This window comes from Pyrus communis, chromosome 1 (assembly GCF_963583255.1).
Source record: "Pyrus communis chromosome 1, drPyrComm1.1, whole genome shotgun sequence".
NCBI classification, from domain to species: domain Eukaryota; kingdom Viridiplantae; phylum Streptophyta; class Magnoliopsida; order Rosales; family Rosaceae; genus Pyrus; species Pyrus communis.
In genome coordinates this window covers 41,430,661-41,448,328 of record NC_084803.1, presented here as the reverse complement: position 1 = coordinate 41,448,328, position 17,668 = coordinate 41,430,661, and the positions used below count along the sequence as shown (strand labels likewise).

General features: G+C 39.1%; 3 protein-coding genes across 5 annotated transcripts; 2 read left to right on the top strand and 1 right to left on the bottom strand.

Moving 5' to 3' along the window:
- The first annotated feature begins 1,412 nt into the window (after nucleotides 1–1,412).
- LOC137748134 (mitogen-activated protein kinase kinase kinase 1-like) lies at nucleotides 1,413–6,572 on the top strand. Its single transcript, XM_068488224.1, has 8 exons — nucleotides 1,413–2,491; nucleotides 3,184–3,268; nucleotides 3,377–3,439; nucleotides 3,779–3,936; nucleotides 4,512–4,584; nucleotides 4,705–4,764; nucleotides 5,182–5,292; nucleotides 5,755–6,572. The coding sequence occupies exons 1-8, from the start codon at nucleotides 1,647–1,649 to the stop codon at nucleotides 5,980–5,982; spliced, it is 1,623 nt and encodes a 540-aa protein (XP_068344325.1). The 5' UTR covers nucleotides 1,413–1,646; the 3' UTR covers nucleotides 5,983–6,572.
- A 187-nt stretch (nucleotides 6,573–6,759) lies between these two features.
- LOC137714350 (kinetochore protein NDC80 homolog) lies at nucleotides 6,760–11,180 on the bottom strand. Its single transcript, XM_068453590.1, has 4 exons — nucleotides 9,981–11,180; nucleotides 9,457–9,703; nucleotides 7,422–7,568; nucleotides 6,760–7,269 (listed from the first exon to the last, which is right to left on the bottom strand). Exons 1-4 carry the CDS (start codon nucleotides 11,081–11,083, stop codon nucleotides 7,018–7,020), a joined length of 1,749 nt encoding a protein of 582 aa, XP_068309691.1. The 5' UTR covers nucleotides 11,084–11,180; the 3' UTR covers nucleotides 6,760–7,017.
- Nucleotides 11,181–13,448: 2,268 nt separating this feature from the next.
- Nucleotides 13,449–17,164, top strand: LOC137735094 (uncharacterized). 3 transcript variants are annotated; one of them, XM_068474473.1, is made up of 3 exons: nucleotides 13,449–13,782; nucleotides 14,285–14,332; nucleotides 15,840–17,164. In XM_068474473.1, the coding sequence occupies exon 3, from the start codon at nucleotides 15,853–15,855 to the stop codon at nucleotides 16,945–16,947; it is 1,095 nt and encodes a 364-aa protein (XP_068330574.1). In that variant the 5' UTR covers nucleotides 13,449–13,782; nucleotides 14,285–14,332; nucleotides 15,840–15,852; the 3' UTR covers nucleotides 16,948–17,164. The 3 variants fall into 3 exon arrangements, with proteins under 3 accessions (XP_068330574.1, XP_068330580.1, XP_068330588.1); XM_068474479.1 differs by lacking the exons at nucleotides 13,449–13,782; nucleotides 14,285–14,332 and adding an exon at nucleotides 14,347–14,640; XM_068474487.1 differs by lacking the exons at nucleotides 13,449–13,782; nucleotides 14,285–14,332 and adding an exon at nucleotides 14,648–15,202.
- The last annotated feature ends 504 nt before the right edge of the window (nucleotides 17,165–17,668 follow it).

Sequence of the window (17,668 nt, the reverse complement as noted above, 5' to 3'; positions counted from 1 at the left end):
TCTGTTCTGTTCTTTTTTTCTTTATTTAGGTAATATTGGCTCCTCAAGGATTGAGGAGATACTTCTCCTTAAAATATCTCGTGTCTTATTTACAGAACTTCGTATTTATAATCGAAAGTGTTCATATTATATATGACTATAAAAGATCATATCTAAAAAAATATCAATTGAATGAAGATCGTTTAGTTTTTGAACTGTATAAAAACAGATAAACGGATTCAGTAAAAGCCTTACGAACGGTTTATCTTTTTATTACAACTGATTGATCAAACGATCTTAGTTTGAGTTAATTTTTTTGCAGAGATGACTATTACAGAGTGATTTATAATGAACTGTTCTGATCGTAAGCACTTAAGTTTTGTGAATAGGCCACAAAGTATTTTGAGAAGGAACTTCTCCTTAGCCTTAATGAGCTAAGCTCTTATGTTAATTGAATTATGAATAGAGGATCTAATCATTTTTTTATCATCGTTTGGTTGACAACGAGTGTATTGTGAATAGATAGTATAGATAATACGAATGTTATTTTTTTTTTATAAAAAATAAAAGTAGTCTAAAGTCCTGTTGTCAGATACAATAGTAAACATGGTACAAAATAGTCGATTGCATGTTTAAATAGTCAATACTATCCAACACACATGTTAGTTTATCTGACACAAATAGTCATTACAGTCTGAAGTACTGAATGAGATTTTAGGCAATTTAGCGTATCTAGTCCTCACTATACGCTCCATCTTAAGGGAGAAGTTGACATAGCTTAGCACCACAATTAGGAGAGCAACTTATATGAAACATGTTCACCTCCACCTGGGGTCCCAATCAAATAATTTATTGTCATGTGAAGAAAAACTTACACTGCAATGAACACTGTTCTAAAAATCGACGCTAGGCTGCTGGCCATTGCCCCAATTAATGCCTAAGCATTTGAAAATTAAGAAATGGTGCCTAGACCACCAAGGCACCCTCCTAGCCCGCCTAAATTGCGACTCACTTAGACAGAAAATAGATAACTTTCATTTTGCATTTCATTTTTTTAATAAATTGTAAGAGACTTGTTGAATACTTAAATGAACACATATTATATGCTTGTTTCTTATGTTTTCATTATGTTCCAATACTTCATAATATATATATATATATATGTTATTCTATTTTATAGTTTATTATGAAACTATATATATTTTAAGTAAAAACAAACATTTATTTACACGAAATATAATGAATTTATCTAAATCCGCCTAGATACCTGCCCAGACCCCGCCAAACCGCTAAACCTCAGTCCGCCGCCTGACTAGCCTCTAGCGTCTTTTAAAACTTTGGCAATGAATTAATGGATACAGGAAGCCACGTGCCGGTGAACAAGTTTTGTGCAAGTTATTCTCCACAACTATAGGCCTCCAAGGTGCCGCCAAGTGTCAGCGTTTCAGCTCTTTATCTCTCGTCTCTTTCCCCAGTTGAAATTGAAATTGAAATAGAAATATAGCAGAACCGCGTTACAGCGCCAGTTAAGAGCAGAAGCTAGAAGACAAAGCAAACGTCAATGGCGTCCACCACAAACTTCCAATCCTCCAACCTTCAAACTTGATACTCTCATACTGCATAGCATACCATACTAGTAGTGCTTGAAGAAGCAGCAGCAGCAAATCATGGACGTCGCTAAGCAATTTAAACGTCCGAAACCCAAACTCGACCGCCAAAACGCCATTAAGAACTTCGACTACGACGCCTCTACCCTCTCCCCTTCCTCATCCTCCTTGCGCGGCCGTCAATCCCTTCTCTCCGACCACCAAACCAGTTTCCGCGTCAGAGGCATTGACGGTGAATTCGACCTCATCTGCCGCAGCCTCGGACTTTCCGGCCCCGAAGACTTCGCCATCCCAGTCGCCGCTTGGGAAGCCCAGCGGGCCCGCATTTCCTCCAACGTCACCCCTCGCTCTCGCCTCCACGATCAGAATCATCATCCTCAGTTACGCGACAGAGCAAACGTTGACGTTTTGGAGAAGAAGTCCGAAGCTAGGGTTATGCGGCTCGACAGTGAAATCAAGGCTTTGAGTTTGGCAGAATTTGGGGGAAATGGGAGAAATGGCGGTGCTGGTGGAGGAATTAAGGGTCTCCGCCCGCCTCCGGTTGTATTGAAATCTTTTTCGCCTCGGGAGGACCACATTGGTGTAAATTCGCTGAATCGCGTTGGCCATGTGAGCTATTCGGATGAAGAGGAGCTTGCAAATGAAGCAAATGGCGAGAGGGAATCGGTAAACGAAGCAATTGACGAGTGTTTGTCATCCAACTCATCTCCATCCAATGACTATAATGATGATCAAAATGCAGATGACAAAGTTGGTTTTGTTGGCATTGTAAGAGTGAACCCCGAGCCAATCCATAGTATTTTTTCGCCGAATGGGAAATTCAGGCGGAGTCTTTCGTCATCGTGGCAAAAAGGTCAGCTTTTGGGAAGTGGTTCTTATGGGACGGTGTATGAAGGCTTTACTGAGTAAGCGATCATCTTCCACGTCCATATATCCAAAATGTGTATGAAGGCTAATTTTGTTCCTGTCTTGTTGTTGGTGATTACCGCTATGTTTGAATTAAACCCAATCTGAACACGACTTGTGAATTTTATATTTGGTCCATTGCGTCTTACTTTAAAGACATTACTCTACTGATTTGCAAACTCTAATAAGTTACTTTGAATTTGGGACAAAATAGAACAAGAAATAACTATACTTCGGTAGGAGACTGGGAATTCGTTGAAGAACTTAGTGCTAACGAATAGAAACATAGGACACCAAGACTACCACCACTTTTATAACAAGGGGGACTGCTGTTCATGGTTATACGATTCTCATTTCTAATTTTATAGTTTCTTGTGCTGCTATCCATTTAAGCACTTGTTTCTTTTTAATCTTTTGCATAATGTACCCATAAAACTTTGAGGTAGTCCTGAAAAACTTTATCCCTACCATTTCCAAGTTTTATTTTTCATAGTGTAAGCATTCAATTCTACTTTAGGCATTTCCACTCAAAGCGTTTAGAATTTTTCTTAGCAAGAAGTTGTAAAGTTAGAGAAAAGGATGGAGAAGGTGAAGTTGGGATTGCATTAAACTGGGGCTATTCTGTTCAACAAAATCAACATGTTGATCTCACTCCCTCTGTTTATTTCATGCTGCAAATGTTCTTTTGCAGTGATGGATTCTTTTTCGCTGTAAAGGAGGTTTCTTTACTGGATCAAGGGAGCCAGGGGAAGCAGAGTGTTATCCAACTTGAACAGGTCGAAAGAAACAGTCTTATTCTGATTGTGTTTTCTTACTCAGTAGATGCTATTGTGTTTTCTGGATTCCTTAACATTCTTTCTTCTAATACGATTCTTATTGTACAGGAGATTTCTCTTTTAAGTCAGTTTGAACATGACAACATAGTTCAATATCTGGGCACAGACAAGGTGTGCTTCTTTCTTTCTTGGTTTGCATTTCTTTGGCTCCTGCCAGTTTATTAGAAGTACAACTTTCTACTTATTGGGGGAGATTTATCTTTTCCTTTTGCATTTGATCTTGTTGTTACAGTTAGTGCATAGGTATTTGTACTTGTATGTGTGTATGTGTGGATGTATGTACATGTATTTGTAGAACCATAAACGATCAGTTAAAGAAATGCTTCACCAATGCAACTACTCAAACTGTAATCATAAGATAAAGTAGCTTGCTATATTTCAATGTAATTTAATATATTTATTGAACTCTCCTGATTTGTACACTAATTGTTCGTTGTAATATTATTACAGGATGAAACTAAGCTCTATATCTTCCTTGAGCTTGTAACAAAAGGCTCACTTGCAAATCTATATCAGAAGTATCTCTTGAGGGATTCTCAAGTCTCTGGGTTTACAAGGCAGATTTTAAGCGGGTTGACATATCTTCATGATCGTAATGTGGTTCACAGGTAATATAATTTTGGTACTGGAATTTTTGTATTGTGATCCTTCTTTCTTTGTCTTTTGTGGTTACACTGGAAGGGATTGAACCATTGACCTATGCTAATCTTAGTAGACAAAGCTGTGAACAACCAGTAGAACAAAATATAAGGAATAGTTTGGGAAATGGGTGAGGGTCTTCCAAATTCCAAGGCATTTAGGCAAAATGAAGAAGAAATGGATCACAAAATGTTTGGTAGGAGGAATTAGAAATGCATTACAAAAGACATGATAGGGGAATTTGTAAATGAATAGTTGGAAGGAGCCATTTAGAAATCCCTACCGCATAACTTTGTAATGCTCATGAGGTGCATTTTCTAATTCCTCCTATCTGAATTAAAATCTCTCCCGTCATGTAATGTGAAACATTTTATATATGTAATTACAGTACAGGCCCGCATAGAGATAAGATACAACTACGTAAAAAATAACAAACCAAGCAATCCTCATTTAACCTACACTTGTGTTCCTTATATTGATATTGCACTTGTAGAAGTTTAATATTTGATTCTATTATCTATATTTATAAGATTATTTTTTCCAGGGATATCAAATGTGCTAATATATTGGTGGATGCAAGTGGATCTGTGAAACTTGCAGACTTTGGGTTAGCCAAGGTAGAATTCCTAATACTAACGTCTCTCTAATGTTCATTTCATAGAATTTCTGTTTTGTCGAAATGCAAATCCATGGAAATTCTAATGCTGAATCATTCCACATTGGCCTTCTGTTTCTAGGCAACCAAATTTAATGACGTGAAGTCTTGCAAAGGGACTGCTTATTGGATGGCGCCTGAGGTTTGCCTCCTCTCTTTATGATAAATATGTTTGTTGTACACATCAGGTTGATATTTCAACAACCGCCTTTGGATAGTAAAACTAGTATGATGTAGAGTAATTCATCTAGTTTTGATTGTCCATGTAGTTAGTGCCGATAACTTGTACTGTTGTATTGGATATTCATTTATTTTATGACTAGGCTCTCCCTAATTGAAATTAGGATTTAGCTGTTATTGTCCAGTTACTCTTTGACGTACAAAACTTAATTTTCATCATTTACCTTGCAATAGACACTGATTTTTTTTTCTTTCAGTTCTCATCCATAGTTGAATTTTCTGTTGCAGTAATATAATTGGGAATAAGTTGCTACGAGCATGCTTATCTGTTTCATGGATTTTGAGTTAACCTGTTGACCAGTAAGCTGTAAAATTGTAGGTTGTTAATCTAAGGAATCGTGGCTATGGGCTTGCAGCTGACATATGGAGCCTTGGATGCGCTGTGTTAGAGATGTTAACCCGCCGGCCTCCATACTCTCACCTGGAAGGCGTATGTTCAACATTTCTGCTCATATAATGCTAATCGTTTACCTTTTCTTTAGGATAAGAAATGCATAACAATATGCCTGCATTACATTTTGACCTAGATCATTGGATGTAGGAGCCAACCTCATGCCACACATCCCCCACCATGAGATTTTACCCGGATCATCCTACTTGTACTCGGCCTTTGTGCTACCTATTAGCAATATGTATTTACTCTTCCATGTACCTAGATTCCTTAATCAAGAGTTATGGACCTATGTTTACCCCTTACAAAACCTAAACCCTACGATTTCTACTCAGACATCAGTGACGGTTAGGGTAACCTTAGTATTCTTAATCAATTTGGACTGTCACTCATGCGAGAAGGCTAAGACATATGATAAACAAGACAGATCACTAAGTTGTCCCTTGCAGAGTCATTTAGGAATCTGAGAAAAATCATGTTCTTGTTTGTGTTGATTGGCAGATGCAAGCATTATTTCAGATTGGCAAGGGTGAACCTCCTCCAGTTCCTGATTCGTTATCAAGCGATGCACAAGATTTCATTTTGAAATGTTTACAAGTTAACCCTAATAGTCGACCTACTGCGGCTCAGCTACTGAAGCATCCATTTGTGAAAAGGCCACTCCACACATCCTTCTCCTCATTGCAACAGTTTTCGTTTGTGAATGCTTTGGTCAACCAACCTCAGTGACATCGTAAGGTAATATAGAGGAACTGGTACTGCGATTTACTTCCCCTCATACGTGCTTAGCGATTGAATCTATATACGCTGTCAAGCTATGTTAGAGCATTACCTTCCACGAACGTGGTTTTGGGAAGGGGATATGCTCCCAATATTTTCACAAAGATGCAAATGGCTTGCGAATCAAAGAAAGCACCTCTTGGTCCTTCTGTGTGGGTCTACAATATTAGGGACTTGACAGACCAGAGAAGCTCGTTCAAGGAGATGAACTGTGCATAACCTTCTATCCGCTGTCCAATTATTCATTGAACTAGTTCCTGGTATGGCAAAACTGACCCGAATGCTTGAAACGGATGTATGCTAGTCGACAAGTTTGCGAGCAATATCATGGGTACTTGTACATTACTTAGAGGGCAAGTTGTTTTACAAAGCTACCTTGTTTCTGGGGGGAATTAATTGTAGTTAGAACAAAACATGATATAAGCACATGTTGTAGATTATTGACTTGCTGTAAATAATTTTTGTGATAACCTCCTCGTGGGTACAACTCAATTGAATATGAGGCTCAGTGGATTGGCATCAAGCCTGTTTGATAACCTAATCCACCGAGCCTGTTTGATAACCATTACGTTTTAGTTTTCTTGTTAGAAATAGACGGGTCAAGATCTAAACAAGACCCGAAACTCAAAGATCATACCCTAGAATTCATCTGCAATACTCACATTATATCATCTGATTAGTATAACTAACGAAAATAATAACAAAAAAAAGATATCCGATTCGCTAAAATATATGGTTACATAAAATGGCATAAACTTTGTACATAGTATATATACGGCTCTCATACAATACTCATTTGGAAACTCTTCACTCTAAGAAACTTAGGATACCATCTAATTAGTAGAACTAATCAAAATAGTAACAAACAAAAATCAAAAGATAAATTAAGATGGCAGTTAATTACCCATCAGATGAAATAACGGAACTTTCAGCATGATAGTTTAAAACCGGTAAGCAGCAGGACGGTGAATCGAGTATGAAAGCCTATTGGAGGGCCGTTTCTGATTGCTGGTTTGCACCGTACAGAAAACCAAATTGCGATTCCAAGCAACTTTTGTGAGTGTCTGATACAGCAACAGCTGTTTCCGAGACATCTCTCTTCATTTCAAAAATCTTAGACTGCACATATTCTTTGTACTTCGAGACTGAGTCAGCCACTGCCATGAGTTCATAAGCGCACTTTTGGGTTTCTTCTTCAGTTTGCTTGATTGCATCCTGCAGTTTCAGTTTGGAGGTCTGCAAGAAAAATGAGATTGGTTATGATATCAAACTTAGCAAAATCCTAGTTAAGGATTTTTGTATGGCATAACAATTTGGTGACCATAACAAGTTTAAGAAAAAACCAACTTCTTTAAGTTAATTATTCAAGAAATAAGTTAAAGAAAAACCTTCAGAATCTCGTCTGCTTCTCTTTCCACAGTATTCAAGTTATGAGTCTCCCTTTGAACATCTTCCATCAAGCTTCTAGCTTCAGCTGCACATCTAGAAGTGTATTCCTGTGTCTCTTTCTTCAACAAGTTCAGTTGAGCTTCAACCTAACGGGTAAAATATACACAAGCAAAAGATGAAGTCAAAACAAAATCCTTGTAAAATTGTATTTCTGTCCCAAAGTCCAAACCATATTGGAACAATAACCATAAGATGCTTCAAAAGTAAGGGTGGTTTCCATGAGTCCCACCACAGGATCAATATTTGGAAACGGACCTCCCTATCCTCTACAAGGTAAATACGAACTTACATGACAGGATCAATCACCCTTACAGTCAATATTTTACTTTGTTATCAGAGTTCATTATGTTAATAACAAAGTTTTAAAACATACCTAAGACTTTACTGCATGAAGGTCTTATGTATTTCTAGAAGACACGAAAGAAATTTGGTGCTAAAAAACTTATGGGGATAAGGACCAAATCAGTAAAACCAGAAAGCAGCATCAAGGCCTGTGTACAAAATCCAATGGTTTATGCCATGACTAGAACACCAGAGCACTCCAAAACTAATATGCTCCCTCAGGCTGCATTTATTTTGCCTGCCACTGTTGAAACTTCTGAAACCAGATTGGTTTCCTTAAGCGGTTCATGTTTTTCTGGGTCTTTCTCCAAACAAGAAGTATAATAGGTTTGCCGTCATCCAAAAGCACCCTTTATGTAGTTTGTGTGAAGTGCAGTTCACTATTTTCCAGACCTTTTTTATAGATCCATCCACAAGATTAAAACCATAAGGTTGGCTACATGAATATTCTGTCGTTACATTGTCTACAGCCAGGTTCTCATCCTTCATTTTTCTCACTTTGCCTCTTCAAATTGATCAAACAACTCTTATGAATCCGACGCCCTAGATTCTACCAAGAAAATGTTAAAAAGTAGGCAAACAAATACCATGTTGCGCAGCAACAGGTACATGCCAACAGGCGTAAATGACAACATGATTCTGAGATGGCAGGAGATGAAATGTTCCAGAAAGGAAAGCTCGAGACTAAACATACAGGGCCTTAAGAGGCCAATGCCAACAAAGATACCCTTTATTTCTAGGAAAGATGCTCTCGGGTAGGTAGTTTGCAATTCTCTTACAGTAAAGCGGTGTCACTTATTTGGGATTTACAATTCAAAATCCTAGTTTAGCATATGATGTGACTTTGTCAGTTGTCACTGAACCATTATAACTTTCTCAGACACTTTTGAGCGCTCCAACCACTTTAAGCAGCAAGTAGACCTTGGATATACACTCATTCCAAACAAAACAAAACAAGAAAAAAACTTACCTTAAATTCCCAAATCCATCCCCTCTCCCATTCATAATTCTAATAAGAACACTGTTCACAGCCCATATATTGTCACTAGTTATATTCGCACTTACTCCCACAATACTTGCTTTCACAGTTCAAAGTTCAAACCATAAAGCTCCAACATGCTTCCTAACCTAGCAGCATTTTCCATTAAATCCAACCTGGAAGATTCTAATAATATGCACTCATGCAGACAAATATTTCTTTCTCACTGTTATAGTTGCTGCAACTTATAACTTTAAATCCAAAATGCAGATGAACCAAGGAAAATGTCAGTGCATGGGAAACACCAAACCCTACCCATGATTATAAAAACCCAAAGACACTTTCTTACAAAACTGGAATGAGCTCAATGTAGTAAAGAAAAGAATCATTCAAATAAAATTTAGCATTTGAAAGCATCCTAAGGATTTTAACATTTGAATTAATTTTGGAATAATTTATTGAGCAGTAGAAAAATTGTTTGTGGGAACAATAAAAAGGACTCATCATCAACACCAAATAGAATGGACTACGCGGTTTTGTGACAACAATAACCAGACCAAGAAAGGAGACCTCTACATATGCACACCAAATGAAATAACTCATTCCCTTCCTATGCACAACAAAGAAAAGTGGCTTAATTTTGATCCACTTACTTCGTCAATATGAGATTGAAGCGTTGCTATATAATTTCGTTTGCCCTCAATCTGAGCAGAAAGTTCACTTGACTGTTTCTGAAGGGATATCAACTCTTCCAGTTTATCCACAGAGCTTTTCTTTATATCGTCTAAGTAGGAGTCAAGTGAAGGCTTTAATGTTGATTTGTAGTCAATCCCCATAATCTCAGCTGGTGTCGATCCCTTAGCATTCAATCCATACTGAAATCCATTACCAAGTTTCAACCTGCTACCACCAAAGATAAGGAGAAATTGCATACAAAAGATTACTAAGTTTTGTCGAAACTTGTGGCACTGTCGACTGTCATAAGCCAGCAAACAATTAAAACAAATAAAAACAAGTAGGCAAATGACTTCAAACAAATCACTAGCCATAATTGGCTCGATGCCAAATTGGATCGACACTATCAAAGTCAATGATATGCATCCCAAAACAATCACACGCAAAAATTACATTTCTTTAGCAAGGAACAAGAAAAAATCAAATGAAAAGGAAGACAAACCTCCTCATAGCCTGGTTGCAGTCCATGGCCGCAGCCTCAAGGTCCTTAAACTTATGGCTAAGCATGGTATCAAGCTCCCAAGACTTCTCCTCCCACGCATTCCTCTCGAGCTCGGCCTCTCCAATATCCCTTTCCACAGCCTGCAATTCTCTCTTCATTCTATCCACATCCCTGGCATTGAAGGTCTGCAATTCCACCCTATTTTTCAACTCCGCATTCTCTTGGCAAATGCGCTTATTATCCACCACTTTGGCCTCCAATTCCTTCTCTCTCCCCTCCATCACCGCCTCCAAATTCGCGATACTCTTCTCCAGATTCCCTATGATTTCGTTGAACTTGACCACATCCCCCTCCAATAAACCCCTCTCCTTCTCCAGCGCCTCCCTCCTGGAGGGCTCCGACCGCATTGTCTCCACCCTCCCCTGCAGCTCCGTGGCGGTTGCCTCCAATACCCTAACATTCTCCTCCGCATTCTCTTTCTCCCTATCCAACTTGTCCAAGAAATCTCGGTCCAAGGCCTCCACAGCGTCGTCGTCCCCGTGTATATAATGCAAATAACTCTCCAGGGCGTACTCAGACATGGCATTGTTCTCGACGAAGGCCCGGGAATCGGCGGCGAGATGGTCAGTGTAGAGCACAATCTGGAAGACCCAGTGGATGACGGCGAGCAGAGTGGGCCACTGGTGGGCGTTGACGGTGGGGTTTCGGAGCATGGCCTTGTTGGGCTTGAAGGGGCATTTCAGGAATTTGAGGAGTAGGGGGAGGTCGTCCTCCAGCTTGGGGGAAGGGTAGTCGAGGCGGGCGAGGAGGAACTTTAGGGTTTCGGTGATTTCCCTGGCGGAGGGGATCGGGAATTTGAGGGAGAATTGGAGGGAGTGGGAGGACAGGTAGGAATTGATGGCGGAGACGGTGGACTGCTGGAAGGAGCGGTCTTTGTACAGGTCGAGGGCGGTGGTGGTGGGACCCATGCCCACAGAGGAAGGCCGGCTGCTTGCGAAGCTGGCATCGGAGTCCCGTTGGTGGCGGAAGTGGTCCAGCGGCGTCGCCGGTGGTGGGCGTGGGTTGAACGACTCCCTGACTCGCCCACGGCTTGTGCCTCTCATCTTTCTTTCCTTCTTTTTTTTTTTTGCGTTTCAATTTTCAGACTGTTTTTCCCGCTCCTGCAAGTAGCAGTGGCAGCGATCTGAGCTGTGCGAAGGACTCTATTCAATGATCTCCACTCTCCGGACCATGCGATCTGAGCCGTCCACTCCACACTTACACTTTGGTGAACAACCTTGGAGCATCCTTGCTCCTTGTATGGCGTCAAGGGAACGACTCACTTCAGTTTTATTTATTCATATTGGATGATATTATTGTTTGTGTTTTTGGGGATTTCAAGGGTGTTATTGCTCGCCTCTTAGTTTTCTTGTTAGAGCAAATCTACTTCTAAAAATGCGTTGCCACTAGCTTATTTAATCTACTTAAATGAATAGTGATTGATCATAATGAACAGTAATTGATCAAATGCATCTTCATCTCTAAATAATGCACTGACACAAAATCTAGTTAATTCGTATTAAAATATTATTAATTTTTTTATAAAATAATAAAAAAATAGTTTTAATTTCGCATAGGATTTTTAATCAATCTTGTCACGATACGTGTCATTATCCGAAAGTACTATTTTGTGGATAGATTTCCGATAAAGTGTTGAAAATGTTGAAAATATTAAAATGTGGTGTAAGGTGGAAGATGATGGTTAGGTATTTATAGAAAAAACTAATAATTTTTTGTTTTATATTTTTTTTTTTGTATTTTTAAACAATTTTTAATACTTTTAAAAATTTTATTAAGTTAATTAATCTAGACCGTTGGATTTGAAAAAGATTGAAATCCAACAGTCTAGATTTGGACACGTGGCCAACGATCATAATTCTGACCGTTTTCTTCTTTTTTTTATATACATTTTTTGCCCGAAAATCGTGGGCCGTTGATCTAGGAATCGGACGGCCCAGAACGCACCACGTCACTAGCCATTGGGTTTGAATTTCAAAAATATTTTACCGTTGGAAATCCAACAATCCAGAAAATTAGCCGTTGGAAATCCAGAGGCCGAAGATGTGCCACGTGGCTTATCCCAGCTTCAGATTATTTGCGCTTGCACCGGTGGGCCCCACCGCCTATTTTTTGTAAAGAACGTGCGCCCACACGCACCTAACCCCCCCAAAAAAAAAGGAGTGGGCCTTGCTAACACTAGTGTGACGTCACATAGGCCAGGACATTGCTCAGCACGTTTTGGCTCGACCTACAAGTTGGCTTGAGCTAGGTGCCAGCCTATTTGGTTCGGCTGGAGTGGATTTTGATGGTGCCAGCCTATTTTCCATACTTTGTACCAACCTATCTCCATGGGCTAGAGTTGCTCTAATGTTTAGGTGAGCAAGCCTTTGAAATTAGGAAAAAAACAAGAATTTCTCTCACAATTTATATTTCATAAGTCTTTATCAAGAGTGACCTTTAGTGATTCTTAAATCATAACTTTTTTTGTGTCAATTTGCCCAAAGGATGCAATTTTGAACTACTCTGGATTCCAGACCACTCAACAAAATCGCGGAGTGAAAAAGATTCGGGCCCACTCAATGGAATTCAAAATAATATAGATGGATTTCAGGGCACTCAACGACATACAATATAGAACAAGGAACCATACCTCTCAACGAAACCCTAGTTGAAGCTGGCGTCAGACCACTTAAGAAAAACCTTCAGAATCCAAGGAACATAATTTACAACGGCTTAACAAAATATGACAATGGGTTAATGTCCTCTACTAGCCATCACTTTTCTCAAACATTTCAAATATGCATTTCAAACCACATTTCACAAAAATTTTGAATACGCAAGTCAAATCAATTTTTTATGAAATTTCAATCATGCATTTCAAATCACATTTCACTTCAAGTGCTTTTAAAATTCAAAAATATATTTGTTTTAAAAAGATTTGCAGTTATTTCAAAAACGCTTCCAGATGAATCTTTTAATATTATAAATTTAATTATTATAGTTAGATGTATATTGTTTCATAAGAGAGATTTTTCAATGTGATCGGCACACGAAGTAGTATATCACATGTCATTATACAAATGATGGGATTTGTGTGTTAAAATGTTAATAACTTAAAAAATAAATTTTCCAATACTTATATAAAAACATGTGGTGTACCATCCGTATTTCCGTCACATCTGTATTTCCGTCGTAATGATCGTCTCATAGGGCTGATAGCCACGTGAAATTGACAAACCGTGAATCTTAGAACGTGGACACGTATTTACAGTACAGCACGACGGCACGTGACAACGTGACTGACTGCGTTAAACCAGTGAAACTGAGCGTGCTCGACAGCCGCCCAAGCAGCGCGTGGATCAAAATCAAATCAGCTGCCCCCACGTCTCCGATCACATATCAGAGGAGAGAGAAAGAGAGCGAGGAGAGAGAGAGAGAGGAGAATACAATACAGTTTTCACAGAGAGTAGCGTAGAAATGACTCGAAATCGACGAAAAGCTTGGAGCTTTCTCTCTCCTCGTTTCTCTCTCTAAAAATGAAAGAAACTTCGCCACAAACAAAGCTTTTGTGATTTCATTTCGCTCCCTCCCGCCCCCGCCCATCACTCATTCGCTTAGCTCTGAGCCTCTGCCTCGATTCCTCCGCCTCCTCTGGAACCCTAATTTCCCTTCTTCTCCCCCAAATCCAAATTCCAAATTTGCTCCGACTCTGACCGCTTTTGAAGTTTCAACAATCGCATAGTAGTGCATATACCTATATCTGGTGCGATTGCGATACTTTTTCAATTTATCTTATCAGATGTTTTTCTCTTCTTCCTTCATTTCTCGAGCTTGAGAGTCTGTTTGGTTGCCGAGAAATGAAAGGAAAATCAATAAGTTATGTAGTTTTTCCCTTTCTTCTTTTTCATTTTCTTTTACTTTTCCAATTAAAAATTGGAAATTTTGAATTTTGAAAGCTGGGTTATCCTTTGCTTGCAAAATTGAGCAACCAAAAGTCCACAATTTTCATTTTTAACCAAAATTTGAGATTTTTCACTTTCACTTTTATGATTTTATCTTTGGCTTTTTACAAAAGATTCTAATTTTAACTGAATTTGAATATTAATTAATATATTTGTGGATCTCTCTCATATGGATAAAGGGTGAGGTTCCATGTGCTTGGTTCAGGCTTTTGGTTGTAATTTGATTAATATATTAACCCCCATAAACACGTTGTCGATATAAATCTCTGACTTGTTTCTGTTTCTCTTGTGATTGTATCTCAGACGCCATTAACTTCTCTCGGATCCAGAATTGCTCTGACCGCCTCTCAGGTGAGGCTTTCTGGTTTTCAGTTTCAATTACCAAAGATTATATCTTAGCTGGAATGAAATGTATGTGCTTCCGGGTATAATTGGCTTGATTGCGTGGAGTCAAGATTCAAGCAGTTTCTGGCTTTGCCCAACATTTTCATCTCTACTAATCACGTAGTTTTCGGTGATTTCTGTTTACTTCAGTAGTTCAATCATTCAAGATTCGTACTAGTGTATATGCAATTGTGTGTCTTTTTTTCTTGAAGAATCAATTGAGCACTGGCTGTTTTGACCCCTTCAATATCAATGATCTGAGAGTTGATCTCGAGGTACTTTATTCTTTATTCATTGGGTTTGATAGTTGATCTAAAAATTCAAGGCTTTTAATCATAGTTTAGAATTCAATTGTGACAATTCATTTTGCAACTGTATTTAGGAAAACCCAATTTAAATTATTTCGTCCCATTGCTTTTAGTTCTGTAGTCCTTTGAATATAGACCACAAGCAGGGATCTAGAAAGGACTGGTGTTCAGAAGAATGTAGGATGATTTTAGACCTTGCTTGCAATGGCTTTTAAGATTAGCAAATTTTATGGCTTCTGAAATTTTCTTTGTTTTTTAAAGCATTAACTGTGAATCTGTCTGCTATATGGATTTCTAGTCTTGCTAGATTGCAGAATTCTGCATTAAGTTGAGCAGCGTAGTAGTGTATAACTTTTTGAGTCAGGAGGCTACCGTCCTTAACCAGAAGATTTTGAAATTTGTCAAGCAAGGATGCATATGTTTTATTTCATGATTGGAACAACTGTTCTGGATGGTCTAGATGGCCCTAAATCATTGCTGTCACATCTCTTGAACTATATGAAGGCACATGTCCCCTGAATGTAGTCAGGTAAGACAGAAGAGGGCACTTATTTCTCTTTCTTTTTTGTTTTTTGTCCTATTTGAACGTATTAGGCATAGTCAGCCTTTGTTTTTTTTTTACCCTCTTCCCTTGTGAATGGATATGCCTGTGCTTCACCTTGCAAATCGATACACATCCGTATTTGGAATTGCAATCTTGGAGGAAATTGCATGTATGCATTTCTGGTTTAAAGAGTGATGTCTTAAGATTCTCCCGCTTGGTGTTGGATGTGTTGCGTGCTATGAGGACAGGGGATTCTCTTTCCTTTTTTCTATTTAAAAATTAATAATTTTAAAGGACAATTTTTTTCTTTCCTTTTTTCCCCTTTTCTACAACCATGGATAAGAGTTTAAGTTGCAAAGTTTGTCATCACTCCTTTTTGTGTGTTCTTTTTAACCGCTTGTGAGGAGTTTTTATGAGATGACCTAATCTGAAAAATTGGTGATTGAAAGGCGCACTATGGCTTCTTTTCGAGTTCAAGGTTCTGATATATTGTTATTCTTTGAGACTTTGACAATTGAAGCACAGGATTGGCATCTGCAGTAATAGGGTGAACTTTAAAGTTCCATGTGCGTATATCTGGACTATCATGGTTCTGGTATAAATTTTGCAATATGATTTGCAGGTAAATCATAGAAATGGCAAAAGGTAGCCGGGGACGACGCAGAATTGCTTCCCGACGATACAGAGCAACTCCATACCCATTGCAGAACAATCAAGATCTATTGGAGGATCTGTGCCCGAGGAAATGCAGAGACTTGGAAAAAAAAGACTGGGAGGATGCAACATGTTCTGTGTGCATGGAGTATCCTCACAATGCTGTCCTTCTCCTTTGTTCTTCTCATGACAAAGGTTGCCGTCCCTACATGTGTGGAACTAGTTTTCGGCATTCCAACTGTCTTGGTCAGTACAAGAAAGCTTATACTAAAATGGGGTCGGCTGATCATGGACAACCATTGCTTGGCTCCAACAACAATCCAACTGCGGTACCAGATGCTGGATGGCCAGTACACAATTGTGAAGTCACAGAGCTTGCATGCCCCCTCTGTAGGGGCCAGGTGAAGGGCTGGACTGTTCTTGAACCAGCACGAGATTATCTAAATACAAAAAGGAGAAGCTGCATGCAAGAAAATTGCTCATTTGTCGGAAATTACAAGGAGCTTAGGAGGCATGTGAAGGAAGAACACCCCTCCGCGCGGCCACGAGAAGTGGATCCAGACCTCGAACAGAAATGGAGAAGTCTTGAGCATGAGCGTGAGACGAACGATCTGATGAGCACAATCCAGTCTACCATGCCAGGGGCAATGGTTTTTGGAGATTATGTAATAGAAAGAAATAATTATGGTTTGGATACAGACGAAGAGGATGGTGGCTTTGATGCAGATGCTCCCGAAAGAAATGGGGGGTTCGGGCTGGGATTCGACGGCAATCTGGTGAACGTCTTTTTCCTATTACATGCATTTGGGCCACCAGGCACTGACCTGACAAGACGTCTACGGCAGCCAGAGAGGGCCTTCCACCACTCAGCGGATGGCAGTGCTGCTGGCATCAGGCACACAACTCCAATTGGAGGTTTAGATTCCTCTGATCAAGATGAAGAGAATGAAAGTGATGGTGACGATGACGGTGGTGGTATGTCGTTGGTGAGCCGCCTTCGGCGTCATGGGAGGGTGTTGTTGGGACGTTCTGGGAGGAGAGGTGCGCGTAGAGAAGGAAATAGTGATGAAAGATAAGTAGGAACACTTGTTTAGACACACAAATTTTAGGAGTGATTGCACAAAAACAAATAAAAGGAAGTTAGGATTTTAACTTTCACGCATTTGCATTGGATTTATTTCTCACTTGAAAGGCGTGGGGCCTTTTCCCTTTGTTGTGTAATATATTTTCAACATGTATTTTTACCTTATTCCTTCCTCAATGTATGAATGTAATTTTACCATTCACCTTTTACCTTTTACCTTCCTCAATGTATGAATAAACTTTTTTATTCTTTCATTTCCACTCTAATCATTCTGGTTACGCTTCTTGTTTGCAATTTGATTTACTTAATCATTTTAAAAAGGGTTAGGATTCATTATTACATTGTGTAAACATTGTAATGTATTTCAATGATCCAACCGTTTTTATCCTTTAAATTTTTCCTCAAAGTTCATGTCTACCAATAATCTTGTAAAATTCGACTTATCTGGATGAGGAGGACGATTTCAAGGGCCGACAAAAAATCGGTGTACCGATGTCCCGATCTCAAATTCGACTTACATGAATGAAGAGAACGATTTAATATTAGTTTGAAAGCTAATTTAGACCTATTGTGTGACTTATAAGGCGAAATTATCTCAAGGGCCGACAAACTCGGCCAAGTTTTAAGTCTGATACTTGAGAGAGGATACACAGCAACTCTCTCGAAAAAGAATTTCGACCTTAAAATCCAAGAACTAAAACGCAACTCAACTC